Source organism: Ctenopharyngodon idella, chromosome 11, assembly GCF_019924925.1.
Source record: "Ctenopharyngodon idella isolate HZGC_01 chromosome 11, HZGC01, whole genome shotgun sequence".
In the NCBI taxonomy this organism is placed as follows: Eukaryota; Metazoa; Chordata; class Actinopteri; order Cypriniformes; family Xenocyprididae; genus Ctenopharyngodon; species Ctenopharyngodon idella.
The window spans coordinates 127,501-141,950 of NC_067230.1; the positions used below are offsets into that span (position 1 = coordinate 127,501).

Here is a 14,450-nt window from a genome sequence, read left to right on the forward strand (position 1 = left end):
TATTTTATTTGATTCAACAGAGAATGTTTTGGACCATAAGGTTGAGTAAATAATTACTGAATTGTCATAATTGTCAACCATACCTTTAATTTCTTTTTTAAATAATATGGAAAAAATGGCAAAAAATAAAATAAGAAACTACAACTCAGTGTATAACATCAAAGTACAAAAGTACTGTGAGAGCGAATAGAGAGCAGACAGCACTGTATGCTTTGGTCCGTATTTTGTGTATTTTATAAAATTGTGTATAAAATAACAATGAGCTTACTGCTTACTGAATTGTTGTATAAAATCAGTAGGCCTATATGCTCTCGTTAGGCTATGGGACAAAACAGCACTCATAACTTGTGTGATATTGCTGAACTCATATGATCTAAATATGAGACAAACACTCAAACGGGGGCATTTTTGCATTCACTAAATATGTATAACTCACAGATAAGGTAAGTTACTTTTGCAGGTATTCCAATGTAACTTTTTCTGTATCATCTTCAAATATCATTATCACTTTTAATTCAAAGGTATGAACCTTAATGTAATTTCTTACAATTTGCATAATAGTTGAAAGCACTGCAGGATTCAATATATATATATATATATATATATTTTAGTAGTGTGGGGATGATACATGGGCAATTTAGTGTACACACACAATTCTTCACAATTTACAATTTTTACACTGGAAAGGCCACTACAGAGATCAGGTATCAACCATAAGGACATTCAAGATGGTACATTTCTCAAATTTCTCTGGTACAAATCTCAAAATCTCTAAACAATTCATACAAACAACAGCATGCAATTGTTTACCTGCAGACCGCAACTTTCCCTAATACTAAATCCAAGTATTTATGTAAATGAACATGTCTGTGCCAACAGATTACGTCCTTGTCCTTGAGTCTGGATAAACCCAAACACCTGTAGCACACGATTGTCTCCAAGACGTCTTCTAAAAAAGGTTCTGGTATAAAGTCAGTGTTACTTACAGTCTTTGAGTCCAAAAGTTTGTGCACCTCTTGATGGAAATAACATTAACATTTAAAGCTGCATATAACTACTCCGTGTGTGTGTGTGTGTGTGTGTACGTTCACTACTCCTATGTGTGTGCACTAACTGGATAGGTTAAATGCAGAAGGCAAATCTTGAGTATGGCTTACCATACTTAGCCTTCACAAGTCACTTTCACATTCACATTTATTTTCATCAGAAGCAGCATGAATATTTGTTCAAGATCTTGCATTGACAATGCAAAAGTTAAGCACTCTGTAAAGTCTCCTTCAGCACAATCCCCAGCACAAGCCTTTCACTGAGGCTAAGGTCAGAGGTGTCAATTCAGGTGTGAAAATGATTCTTCATGCTCCTTATCCAAAAAATGTTTTTCCACAAGTTCAGTCTGATGAATCTTGACATTGTTATCCTGGAATATGGCCATGATACCTCTTCCAACATGTTTACGGAATGAAAAGCTACACACTCCATCTTTTAGGGTTAAAAGAACATTCACCAAACATATAAAATGGTAGAAACATAATAATCTCTGTAATAATGATCCATTAGATTCATAAGTATTTACCTAAAATACAAACAGGACTGTTTGTATTTTTAATGACTGGGCAGCGTAGTTTTGTACTACTCAGTAGCCTACAATTTTTTGAAGGACTTGGTTTTGTCTCTTTCTCAACCACATATGGACTCAGACTTGTCTCGGTCTCATACTAAGATAGGCTACCTCTTGATTTTGTTTTAAGACCACAACTGCAGGAATATCACCAAATTGGTGATGCACTGTCTTATTTATTTGTTAACATTTTTTATGCAATGTTTTAGGCATTTGTACCTCTGCAGTGCAAAGATTCATTTTTGGTGTTAGTGATTTCATTTGGTGCAGCTCAGTGTTTTATGATTCTAATTGTATTTATTGATTAAAAATAAGACATATCTCAAGCAGATGTGGATCTTTCAGATGAATTTGAGGAGTAGGCCTACTGGTCTGGTCTTGGTCTTGACTTGGTCCCAACACTTAAAAGTCTTTTGGTCTCGGTCTCAACACACATTGGTCTTAGTCTTGGTGACACCATGGATAAGTTGTTTATTTTGACATTAATTAAATGTAAATGCAATGTAATAATTAAAGTGTTTATCACTGAAATAGCCTATCATACATGCAAGGATTGGCGTTTGTTTGTGATTGGTTCATCCTCAATGGTGATGGAAAAAGTAACAGAAATCACGTGACTAAATAGATCGTGCCAATTTTCTGATATGGCTCTTCAATGTCGTTTCATTCGAGCTTGACAAAGCATTTTAAAGCTTTTTGTCACAATATTTATATATTACAAACATTGTGATGATGATAGTTTATTAAATTGAACTGAACTTTTGTTCGTGTGCATTCCTCACGTGTCACGTAACGAAAGGAATAACGGATTCGGATCAGTAGACTTGACATGCTATATATTCTAGAAGATTCTGTTTAATAGGCGTGTTAAAGCGGCGCTGCGCCGACCTATTGGTTCTTAACATCAGTAATAAACGATCATGATCATGAACGAATAGTTGCGCATGCGTGGTCGCCAAAACAAACAATCGGAGAGCTGTTACATCAGAATACTTTGGTTAGTCATAAAACGATTGTGTAGTAATACTAAGAAAAATGTTTTAAAACGGCAATTAATTGCACAATTAAGTAATATAAAAATATATTTATTATTTATTATATATTATTTATGTAATGGCACACATGTTCTCTAACAGCTTCTATTATAAAAGTATAACACTAGTTATTGTAAAAAAATATAGCTGTTTTCTTAATGAATACACAAACAAGAAAATACAATTACTTTTTTATTATTTTACATTGATTAACATGATTTTTTTATTTTTTATTTTTTTTAGATATTCACAACAATAAAGAAAAAATAAAATTAAAAAAAAAAAAAGAGTGAGGAGACAAATGGAGAAAGAGAAAGGGAGTAATAGAGTGAGAGAAAAAAACAACATGCAGGGTATTTAATATCTACAGCAGAAGCAGATCATCTTCATCAGAGCTCAAATCAGTACTGCTTGAGTAAAGGGCTTCCAAGTGTTCTGGCCAGCTGGAATATTCATATTCTTCAACAGTAATATGTTCGGTTATGGTGTCAATTGCCTGATAACTTGTTTTTACAGTCTCCTGGTGAGCTCTCAGCTGATGTAATTTTCTCTTTAACACACTCTTAAGTCCTTGAATCCCATCATCTGGAAGATTCCAGGGGTTAACTATAAAACAAACACACACAAAACACAAATGACAATTAAGTTAATATTTTATGTGGGATCATGAGATTACAAACACATGGTTAAAAAAAAAAAAAAAAAAAAAAAAAAAAAAATAATATACATATATATATATATATATATATATATATATATATATATATATATATATGGGTTCTTACCACCGGAAGTGATGGTATCAAGCAAACTATTCAGTTTGTGTTCCTGACTTCTTAGATAAAGCCAGTGCTGCTTTGCCTCTTGAACAACGATAGTCTGTTCTTCCTCTAGTCGTTGAATTAACATCACCTTGTCAAAGACCTTTTTCTTTGTCAAGAGGTTGACATCATCTACACAACACAGATAAATCACGTAAATGACAAAGACACATTGACTATATATTTCAATGTGAATACCGATGTTATGCATCATTGACCTTGCTCTGTTAGCTGCCAGGGGAAAACGTAGTCATTCTGTAGGACCTCTTCAATGGACAGTATCTTGAGGGAAGGGTCAACAAGGGCATTGTACTGCTCAATTGCAGAAGCCAGCTTCTTTCTCTCCTCATTTATTTTTCTTCTAATTTTATTTCGTCCTTTGTTTGTGGCTGAAACAATGAATTGACATGGGGCATTTTTTGTATTACAATTTGTTATTGACAACAATAACAGTAGCAATAGTGATAAGAATGATAAAGACGAAGAATAAGTAGTTCTTTCCTTTTATATTAAACATACCAGTGTGTCTGTAAAGACGATGTTGCCGTTGTTTAATGCACAGAGATAATTCTTCCATTGTGTTCCTTATTGGCTGAACTGCAGCATCATGGTCTCCTACAGTTGCTGTTTAAAAATAAATAAATAAAACATCTCAAAACATAAAACAATTAAACAAATTGCTTGCTCAAAGAAAACCAATGCCTGAGAAGTGCTGCACGGGGTGTAAGTTCCATCTCTGTGCTCTTTGGATGCAAGGAAAAAATTAAACTTGTAGACTCGTGGGTAAACCAATGCACTCGAATCAAGTAAAAATTAATGTTAAAAAGCCTTTATTTCATCTTGGCCATTTCTTAAAACAGGTTTACACACCCTGACGAAGGCAATACCAGCCGCAACGCGTAGGTGTGCAGTATGTGTCACCTGTTTTTAAGAAATAGCCAAGATGAAAAAGGCTTTTTAGCATTAGTTTTTACTTGATTCGAGTGCCTTGGATTACCCACGAGTCTACAAATTGCTTGCTCAATCACAAGTTGTAGCACACTGCAGTGATAGTATTTTGCAAATGTAAACTGAATGCCATATAGCGGTTACATACTACTGTGGGCCCACTCCTGCACATCTGTGACCCACTGATGGAGTACACCATCATCCACAGCCAGTTCTGTTTTCATGTCTTGTAGGTTTTCTGTCTCTTTTTGTAGATTCTGCTGAGTCTGAAAGATACAAGCCAGTAAACCAGTGATATGGTTAGTTACAATGCTAAGAGTATGTGATTAGTTGGTTTCCTGCATTAATTGGTCACAAAATGTCATCTTCATAAAAGTCAAAAGCATAGGCTAATCACAATGTGCTTAAGCTAATACCACAAAACCAATTATAATCATTAATGTCTTGAAATATAATCACATTGAATGTCCCATCAGACATTCTCAGCACTGTGGCAAAAGTAAGCGAAAGTGAAAAGGAAAGGTGTTGGTCCTCCTTTAGCAGCAATAATATAAACCAAATGTTTCCAGTGGATGTGGATTACATCTGAAAAACACTTTTGACCACTCATCCTTGAACTGCTTGCTTCTCAGCTACATTTTATGATATCTGGTGTGAAGAGCTCTCTAGGAGGTCATTACACAGCACATCAATTTGTTTACAGTCTGGACTGCCGGTGTCCAATTTCCAAATTTAAGAAGTCAGTCTACAGTTTCAAAGATTTTTCCAAACTACGCTCTGAATATTTGAAAGGTATCATCAATGTGTAGAAGAATTCAATAACTTGAATTTCAATTCTATAATGTGTTGGTCTACAATTGTTACTTAATGAGAATGAGATGACATTTTGTGAGAAATACCTGAAAATCAACTAATTCAAACATTTCCTGCCACTTTAGAAGAGACTGATGCTTTACATTTAAAACAAATAATAAAGACGAATATAAATAAAGATTGCCTTTTGGTATCTTGTGCAAAGAGTTTGGCACATATTCTGAAACTTCATTTTGTTCCACCCCATACACTGCAATGTGAGCAAATCTGTGCGCCCTGTCAATCAAAAACAAACAAACTAAATACACTTAACACTAAACAACAAAGTCTCACATTACTTTTGGGAAGAGTTATTTGCAAATTTAAATATTTGGAAAAGTTATTGAGGCCAGCATTACATATAAACATACTAACCTGCTTTGGACATGAACTTAGTGCTTATACCAATCCTTGATAAAAAGCTATTCGCTTGTTCCACTTCTTCTCCCATGGTATATGCAGCGCCCGTTTGAAAGCTTCCACTCCATTTGATCTATTGAGTGAAAAAAAGTTTAATACATGCAGGCTTTTACTGAATACAAATATAAAATAGGTAATATGAACACATTGGTCTAAAATACCTCACATTTCACACCATGTACTTTCGCATGCATAACTGAGAGGAATGGCTTCATGTTCAGAAGATGTCTCAGTTCTGGGCAGGCCTGGCAAACTTTGATCAAGTATGGCCAGTATTTGCACATGATGTCGGCACAAAAGAAAGTTGCATTTTCTGTGCAGAGCTCTTTCTGCAAATACAAAGGGTAAGCATAGATCTCTCCTCTGAACATATTGAGTGCCCTCAAAAGAATGCCATGCCTACAGACAGCGACTTCAATTCCCTCCTCATCCAGCTTACTGCTGGTCTTGCAGGAAAACTCTTTCGCAGCGGCAAACTCTGCAGATCCACAAACACCTTTGCCTCCCACCTACATGAAATACAAGATAAGAAGGAAAAAACGGCATTTGGGATAGAGAAGACCGGCATGATTCATTCGTGTAAACATGACTTTGTGAAATCACTGGATACAATTTTACACACACACATACAAAAAAAAAAAAAAATCATGTGTACTTGCAAGCAATCTGATTGGCAAGTATAGTAAACTTACATGTTGCACTTTTTTGCGGATATACTGAACAAAAGAGGAAACATCATCATCTTTGCAAAGAAACAACCCCTCAAAGTAGCCAGAGTCCTCTGAACTAATAAAACAAAATTACATTGTATGTACACAATAAGTGCATTGTATCAAATGATTAATTTAAATGTAAGTACATAGTAGTTAAGGCCACTTAGTATAAAGTGGGACCATTATATATATATATATATATATATATATATATATATATATATATATATATATATATGTATGTATATATATATATATATATATATATATATATATATATATATATATGTATGTATATATATATATATATATATATATATATATATATATATATATATATATATGTATGTATATATATATATATATATATATATATATATATATATATATATATATATATAAAAAAAAAAAAAAAAAACAGTCCTCACAGTATGAAACATTCTGCTCCAAGGTCTTTGTATTACCGACACAAAACATTAAGTCATAATGGTATAAAAAATATTGCCATTCAAATAGATAAAGTCAACCAATAACAACAACTATTAAACACTTACTTCCCAGCCTTTTTGAAACGGTGAAGTTTTCTGTTGCCGTCCACAGCAATTGCCAGCATTAGAGGGGTACATGCTGGGCACATGAAATGTTGTTCGCCGCAGATCTTGTCAACCTCATAACAGCAGATGGACCACTCGAAAAAGCTCTTCAAAAATGTATCGCCACATAAAGTACCAGACTAGATAAAGATACATATAAAAATTATTGAATTCTAGGCTTGTTCATTGCAAGTCTTTTCCACATCTACCATCCTCTATAAGTTAAATATACTGACCACCAAAACATTAAAACAGCCAGAATTATTATTATTATTATATATTATCATGGACCTCCTTGTTCAACTGAAATAGTACAAAGCTATTCAAAAATGCTATTCTGTTCACAATTCTACAAAACAGTTACCACCAGTCTGGCTACTGTTATTTGGTCATTAAGGTGTTTTTCCTCATAGAACTGCTTTGCAGTTTTATTTATTCATTTTTGTCTCAATTCTTGGTAAGTGATAGAGATGATGGAGACAGTTCTGTGTGTGAAAATCCCAGGAGTTTAGCAGTGTATAACATTTGGATCATTGATATTATCAATATCATGCAGAAATAGGTCATCTTAACTTTATGCACTACACTGCATTTGATTTGATAATCAAATGGATGATTGTTGGTGCCAGATGGGTTGGTTTGAGCCCATCTATGGTCCTGTTTACACATTGGTATTAAGATGTACAACAATAAATACAGTTGTAAATGGGGTGTAAAACATTTTGAGCTTGTCCACTTTCGACCACTCCCAGAGGTAGTCAAAAATGCATTCAACCAGATTTCTTTCATAGTGTAAATGCTCTTGTGGTTGAATGCATTGGAACAGCCTCTAAAGTTCACCCACTCTCCATCTACTGACCTAATGCATAAAGATTATGGGACGTGCACTTGTCAGATGAGATTTAAACTTAGTTGGCTAAACACCAAGGTTTGGTTTTAAGACAAATATATATATATATATATATATATCACACCAAGCGTAACATTCTCCAACCACTCCTAATTTCTAACATTCACTCACCATGGTAGGTGTGGTTTTGTGGTTATCAGAGCAGAAACAAAAGCTACTGCTCTCTATGTTTTGGTAATCTAAAGCCCATACATAGACACCCCTCTCTTAGAAATCAGGACAGAAGTGGACAAAAGAGACAGATTAAATTACCAGGGGCCTGTACCATGAAGTCGGATTAGCTGGCTAGCCAGGTAAGTTTCAGATTAGTTTGCAGGTAATCCTGGGTTTTATGTACCATTAAAATTTGGCTTGTTTTTTAGCTGCGTTCATTGCCATAGTAACTTACACTGCAAACCTGCTCCAGGGGAGGTTTTGTTGTGGTTAAGAGATCTCAAACCGAAATTGGACCAATCAGATGTGAGCTGACACATCCAAGGCAATAAAGTCACTCCAAATTAAAGGTCACTTTATAGTTTGGGGGAAAAAAAAAAAAATAGATTTCTATAATTATACGATCTATATTGTTATTAATCAACTACACACAAGCAACTGTAGTTGAACAACTATTATTAAGCATTTAGCTTAAATGAATATTGATGTATACAGATCACATGTAATAAAAACAAGCTGTAGAATCAATAGATAATGCTTTAAAAAGGACTAAGTGACCTTATATGTTCGAGTGTAAATCACTACATATCCTCTTTCATGGACAAGAATTTTCTTCAGTGAAAATGTGTGTAACCTTCAGCAAGAGTTTTGAATCTTGCTAGCCCTCTTGCAAGAAGTAAATCCCAGTTTCTCTCTGTTGCAAGGCATGTGATTGGCTCTTCGCTGTTGATGTCACACCTTCATGTGCACACACTTCACAAACTCAGGATCAAATCCAGAGTTGTCAGAGAAAGTTGATGATCAGCATCATGCTACCAACAAAGCTGGATTGAAGTGGTTTGGTTTTGTCAACTCGAAACTAATCCTATAATCCTGAGATTGTTCAACTACTATCATAGTACAGGCCCCTGGTGTAAACGGGAATGGTCTCCTGCATCTACTGGTGATCCGATCAACCAAAATGCATCTTAGGGTGTCCACCCGAGTTCGGAAGATGTTCATATCATCCAAATGAACCGGACTTTGATGTCAACAAACTCGAACTAGCGTCAAAGCACCCTTAAAACCAGGTGTAAATATGGACTACACTGCTCATCTCCTGGGATTTTTGACTGAAGTTCTGAATACAAAAATGTTTTGTTTGCATGAGTTTGGAGCTTAAAAATAATTAGTCAGAATGTTTTAATGCTATGGCTTATCAGTATATGAGAAAAGGTACTCACTCTGCCATTTACTCACCCTCATGTCTAGGGTTGGGTACTGAACTCGGTACTTTTAAGGGTACTGACCGAATTATGCAACTTGTTCAAACAACACACATGGCAATGGCTAAATGTTCTGTTACATTTCAGAAAGCGCTCATGCATGCTCCACGTTCTTACATATTAAATATTGTTAGTCATATTTTCCATGTGTTGTTAGTCAAACTTCAGCTCTGACAGCATCATGGGGAAAATGAAAACACTTTTGTGCTACTGTGCTGAGGAAACGTGTAAACTCACGGCACATGTCCGAATGCAGCACTGAACAGCAGAGATTCAGAACAGCGTAAGAAACAGTAGTGGTACCGGTTAAAATGTGAACGGTACCCAACCCTACTCATGTCGTTCCAAACCCGTAAGACTTTCATTCATCTTTAGAATACAAATGAAGATCTTTCTGATGAAAGAATGCTGTCAGATTTCTTTCCATTGACTGCCTTTGCAACTTAAATTGATGCTTCAAAAAGTTCATAAAGAGATCGGAAAACTAATCCATATGAATTGAGTGGTTTAGTCCAAATTTTCTGAAGAGAATCGATCCCTTGTTATGATGAACAGATTTAATTTAGGCTTTTACTTTCATATAAACATTGATCAGCGAAAATAAGCAGAAGCTCAACCTAACATGAATAACGCACAAGAACAAACCTCTTCCGGAAGCTCAAACGTGCTGCATAACACACAAGAATGAACCTCATTGGTTATGCAGCACTTTTGAGCTTCCAGAAGAGCGAGCATCCTGAGCATCTATTTCATCAAAAAGATCTTCATTTGTGTTCCGAAGATGAATGATAGTCTTATGGTTTTGGAATGACATGAGGGTGAGTAATAAATGACAGAAACTTAATTTTGAGGTGAAGTAACCCTTTAACTACAAGATTCAGTAAAAGCTTCAACTATCCTGTGCAGATGTGTTTGTGTTGTATGACATGGTAAAGAGCACCAAAGCCATTTTTTAAAAAGTAGAATACATACATATTACAATTTTCTGATAATAAACATGCATATGTTTATTAAACGGGGCATATTTTAGTATATGCTGAACACTTACCCTTCATGTTGATTACAGTAACAGACTTCCCAATTCCAACAGTGTACTTTTCTTCTCCACATCTACATATGGAATTAGGAAGTGCCACTGGTAAGAGTCGATCTACAATAAAAAAACATAAAAACAAAGTGTATATGCGCATAATATGCATATATACACTTTATATGCATAAATTCACAAGTTCATTAAAAAAAAACATTAAAAAATTAAATTAAAATGGAAGTCTGACAATGAGTAGCACCGGCGGTGACGCACCAAAACACTTTTTTTTTTATGTGAATACTGTTTAACATAAGGTTAGCAATTAAATGTTACATCACAGCCACAGAAACGTTGGAGGTACATGAGCCAATAAATTTAAGCTTCGTTGGCTTTGTGTTCCGTTCACCTGATTATCAGCAGCATATTTAACAATATCCCATTAGCTATTCCATGGACATGGTGTCTCATTTCTTTTCCCAAATCTTCACTCATGTCACACTCATTTTCACGGGGTTTATAAAAGTTGATTTGCTTTTAATTAGGCCTATTATATTCACAAGCTTTACTGTGGTAAAGTAGAAAAATTATGTAGGACAGAAACCTTTTTGCATGCATGTCAAATTATTACAGTTTGTGCTTGTTATTAGATAAGTTTATTTGTATAGCGCATTTCACACACAGCTATGATTTTAGTTTAGCTTTCTATAGCAGTGGAAAATCAAACATAGCCTAAAACTAGCTCTTCAGACCTTTTACAACAAGTGTCAGTTACTTGGAACATCAGAAGATAACACTGATATTAGAGAAGAGATGGCCTCTGTTCCACATCCAAATCAAAGCACAGAGCGATAAATAAATAAATATATATAACAGTACCTTCATGATGGTGAAAGTATTGCCCATCAGAGTCCTGCTTCACCACTGTGGTGGGAGGTACAGCCTTGTAGAACCCTGAAATCATGGTGCTTCTATTGTGGAATACTTGTTTACTGTGTATAGCAAGGTCACAGTCGATGCACATATACTGATGAGGCAAACAGTCTTTGCATTTGACCACCGCCACCTTTGCCTTGCACTCCGAACACTGCTGTACCTTGCTATGCTCTGTTATAAACCTATTGATGATTAAGGAGGGTCTTGCCTCCCTCCATCTCTCTGATGAAGCTGCTGTCCTTGTGCCCCAGTGCAGTGATGCCGAGTGTGGAGTACTCTCAGAATGAATGTTAGAGCTAGCAGCTGACAGAAGGTCTTGCAGCTCATTTAGAAGAGAATCTGTCACAACCCGGAGATAAGAAAAAGTTCAAGGAAAAGTCAAAATTATGCAAAATAGTCCCGTCTAATGATGCAGTGCTGCTCTTTAAGTTACTTTACTACAGAGCATCTTATTGTAGTACATCATAAAAATCTATAGTTATTTATATGCAAAAAATAAACAGGAATCAACAACAACAACAAAATAATAAATGTTAAAAGGTAATAATCTTAATTATGACTAACCATGATCTGGACCCTGGTCATGATGAAATTCTGTTGGCTTTAGACATGGCCTTGATTTAGCTCTTGAATCTGATTAATGCATGTAAAAGGGAGTCAAAACATCGCATTTCAAAACTAATGCTTCACAATACAATAAATTATCCTTTAGGTCAACAAAACCTTACCATGTGAAGTAGAAGGCCTTGTTTGTTTTGGACGTGACTTCTCTCTGATTTTATATCTGATTTTACCACTGGACTGGGTCCTTTTTTTCTTCTTTGCCTGCGAATTTCAAACATTAAACTATATCTGTGCATCATTAAGACTCTAATGTTACATATTCTGTTACAAAAACGTGACACTTTGTTTTTAACTTCAAGATTAATAGGATTATGAATGTCGTAATCTTAAAATTAATAACATAATACAATATTTTAAAATAAATTATATCCATTGTTCCACCCATATTTCATAATTTTCAGTCTAATGTTATATAATGATTGCCGTAAAGTTTGGATGTTCAAAAAAGACTAACCTTTGGGCCATTTTGGTTTGGTTGTCCAAACAGCTCGATGGACTCTTGTAAAAGATGATCCAGATTATTTCTTGAACTCGCATTGTCAAAATTTTTAATAACTGTTTGCCCTTGTTTGATGCATTGATCCAGGTCCATTTTGGCAGGGTCAGTGTGGCCTTCTTTAACGACGGCATCCATTTGGGTGCGATCATAAACGTTTCCGAGGGATACAGCAACAGCGCGTCCTTTTCTGAGAAGTTCGTTTAATTCTTTATCGTTATGCGCCATAGTGTCATAAAAAGTGTGATCTGAGAAAATAAAAAAAATAAAAAACATTCATTTAAATTAGAGTGATAATAATACCCATTAATGAGTAATGACTAACCTAATCCAATGCTAAAACCTAGCATCGCTTCAGAGTCGATGCACTTTTTCGATTACCAGCTAAAAAACACTTATCAGATAAAAAACAACAACGGAATACTTAAGAATATATTTCATAAAACAGATCACAAATATACATTAACAAATTAAATTAAAATTAAAAACTCACCAGGAAGAACAAGTCGTCAACCACGCAGCGATTCTGATTCTGTTGCAGCTCTGAAATTAATCCGGTCGGGAACGCGGTCTTTTCTGGTTTCGTCAGATTATTGTTTATTTTAAATCATAGTAACGGAATCACAACGTTTATAGTTAATATTTCATAAGGATTCATAACAAAATAAGTATTAAACACAAATTAAGCAGATACGCATTGAAAAGCAGCTTCATGAGCAAATTTCTATGGATAACTGACTGGTCAGAGAACACGTTCTATATGTACGTATTTGAGGTTGTTTTTACGTAAATTTAGATACGTATCGAACCTGTAATTACGTCCAGATAATACGTAAAAGGCACTGTAAATACGTAAAGGCACATACGTATTGGACAGTTTTAATTTACGTCTAAATATGTACGTTTTGATTGCTTAGATTAGCTCTTTCATGCATTATACGCATTATCGCTTTAATGCATGAATAAGTTAAGTTAACGGAATAACACATGTCATGTGATATCTCTTTAATGCATAACGGAATAAGTTAAGAATGCAATGCAACAACACATGTCAAATGGTATCTCTTCAATGCACAACGGAACAGGTTAGATCTTTCATGCAATGCAAAGCAACAATACATATGCAATGTTATTTCTTTTCCATGCACAACTGAACAAGTTATGTCTTATGCAGTGCAATTGTAGCAGTTTTACTCTGGTTGTGTTTTGTTGTATTCAATGAAGACAATACGGGTGGAGCAGGTCTCAGGATGTTTTATTCTGAAGAAGCAGGTCTGCAGAAACACACAGAGCACAATTATTTTTTTTGGAATACACGTCTCTCCCCTTCGGTTCATCCATACAGCATGGAGAAAGCAGCACTCTCTTTTGAAGAGCGAGAGAAAGCACAACCGACCTCGCCAACAGCAAATGTGCTTCTAAAGATGGCGCTGTTCGCACATCGCACGAGTTTTAATGTGCGTCACCAATATGTGCCCCATAAAATATTCTGCATGAACAGTTCCTACTAGAATTAATTATGTTATGCCCATTATGATTCTGAACACAAACATGAAAATAAAAAAAAATTAAGTTTTGATGAAGCTCATTAACATTATACTTTATATATTGTAATATTTGAACCAGCTACACAATGAAATACAACATGTCTTATGTGTTATTCTTTAACGCACAATGGAATATTTATTTCTTGACAATGCAAACGCACAACATGCAATAAATTGTGTACGCGTTTGAGTGAGTTACCATGTAAATTTAATAAGAACATACAATGCATAAACTGAGAATGCTAGAGACAATTTAAAAACTATACAGGCAATCTTCAAGGAATAGCAATAGTGTTGTGTGTTGTAAAATAAAGCATTGAAGGTGAGCAGTAAATTAACAATTTAGAATCTGATTGGCATCACATAAATGTCATTAAACAATGCTTTAAACAAAACTTTGACTAAGAATTATGTTTTTGCAATTCACTTGGAGCATTAAAGCAATGCAATGTGGCATTAGAATTCAATACTTTGCTTTCAGTTATCAAACATG

At 34.9% G+C, this 14,450-nt stretch overlaps 1 protein-coding gene across 3 annotated transcripts; it reads right to left on the reverse strand.

The window, feature by feature from the left end:
• Positions 1-2,831: 2,831 nt before the first annotated feature.
• On the reverse strand, positions 2,832-13,852 carry LOC127522900 (uncharacterized). Of its 3 annotated transcripts, none has more exons than XM_051913244.1 (16): positions 13,807-13,852; positions 12,369-13,684; positions 12,019-12,115; positions 11,855-11,923; positions 11,234-11,629; positions 10,376-10,477; positions 6,961-7,139; positions 6,386-6,479; positions 5,855-6,202; positions 5,649-5,766; positions 5,419-5,510; positions 4,570-4,687; positions 3,993-4,097; positions 3,692-3,862; positions 3,438-3,605; positions 2,832-3,258 (listed from the first exon to the last, which is right to left on the reverse strand). In XM_051913244.1, the coding sequence occupies exons 7-16, from the start codon at positions 7,041-7,043 to the stop codon at positions 3,017-3,019; spliced, it is 1,539 nt and encodes a 512-aa protein (XP_051769204.1). In that variant the 5' UTR covers positions 7,044-7,139; positions 10,376-10,477; positions 11,234-11,629; positions 11,855-11,923; positions 12,019-12,115; positions 12,369-13,684; positions 13,807-13,852; the 3' UTR covers positions 2,832-3,016. The 3 variants fall into 3 exon arrangements, with proteins under 3 accessions (XP_051769204.1, XP_051769205.1, XP_051769206.1); XM_051913245.1 differs by having other exon boundaries at positions 12,369-12,658; positions 12,904-13,824; XM_051913246.1 differs by lacking the exon at positions 6,386-6,479 and having other exon boundaries at positions 12,369-13,824.
• Between the last annotated feature and the right edge of the window lie 598 nt (positions 13,853-14,450).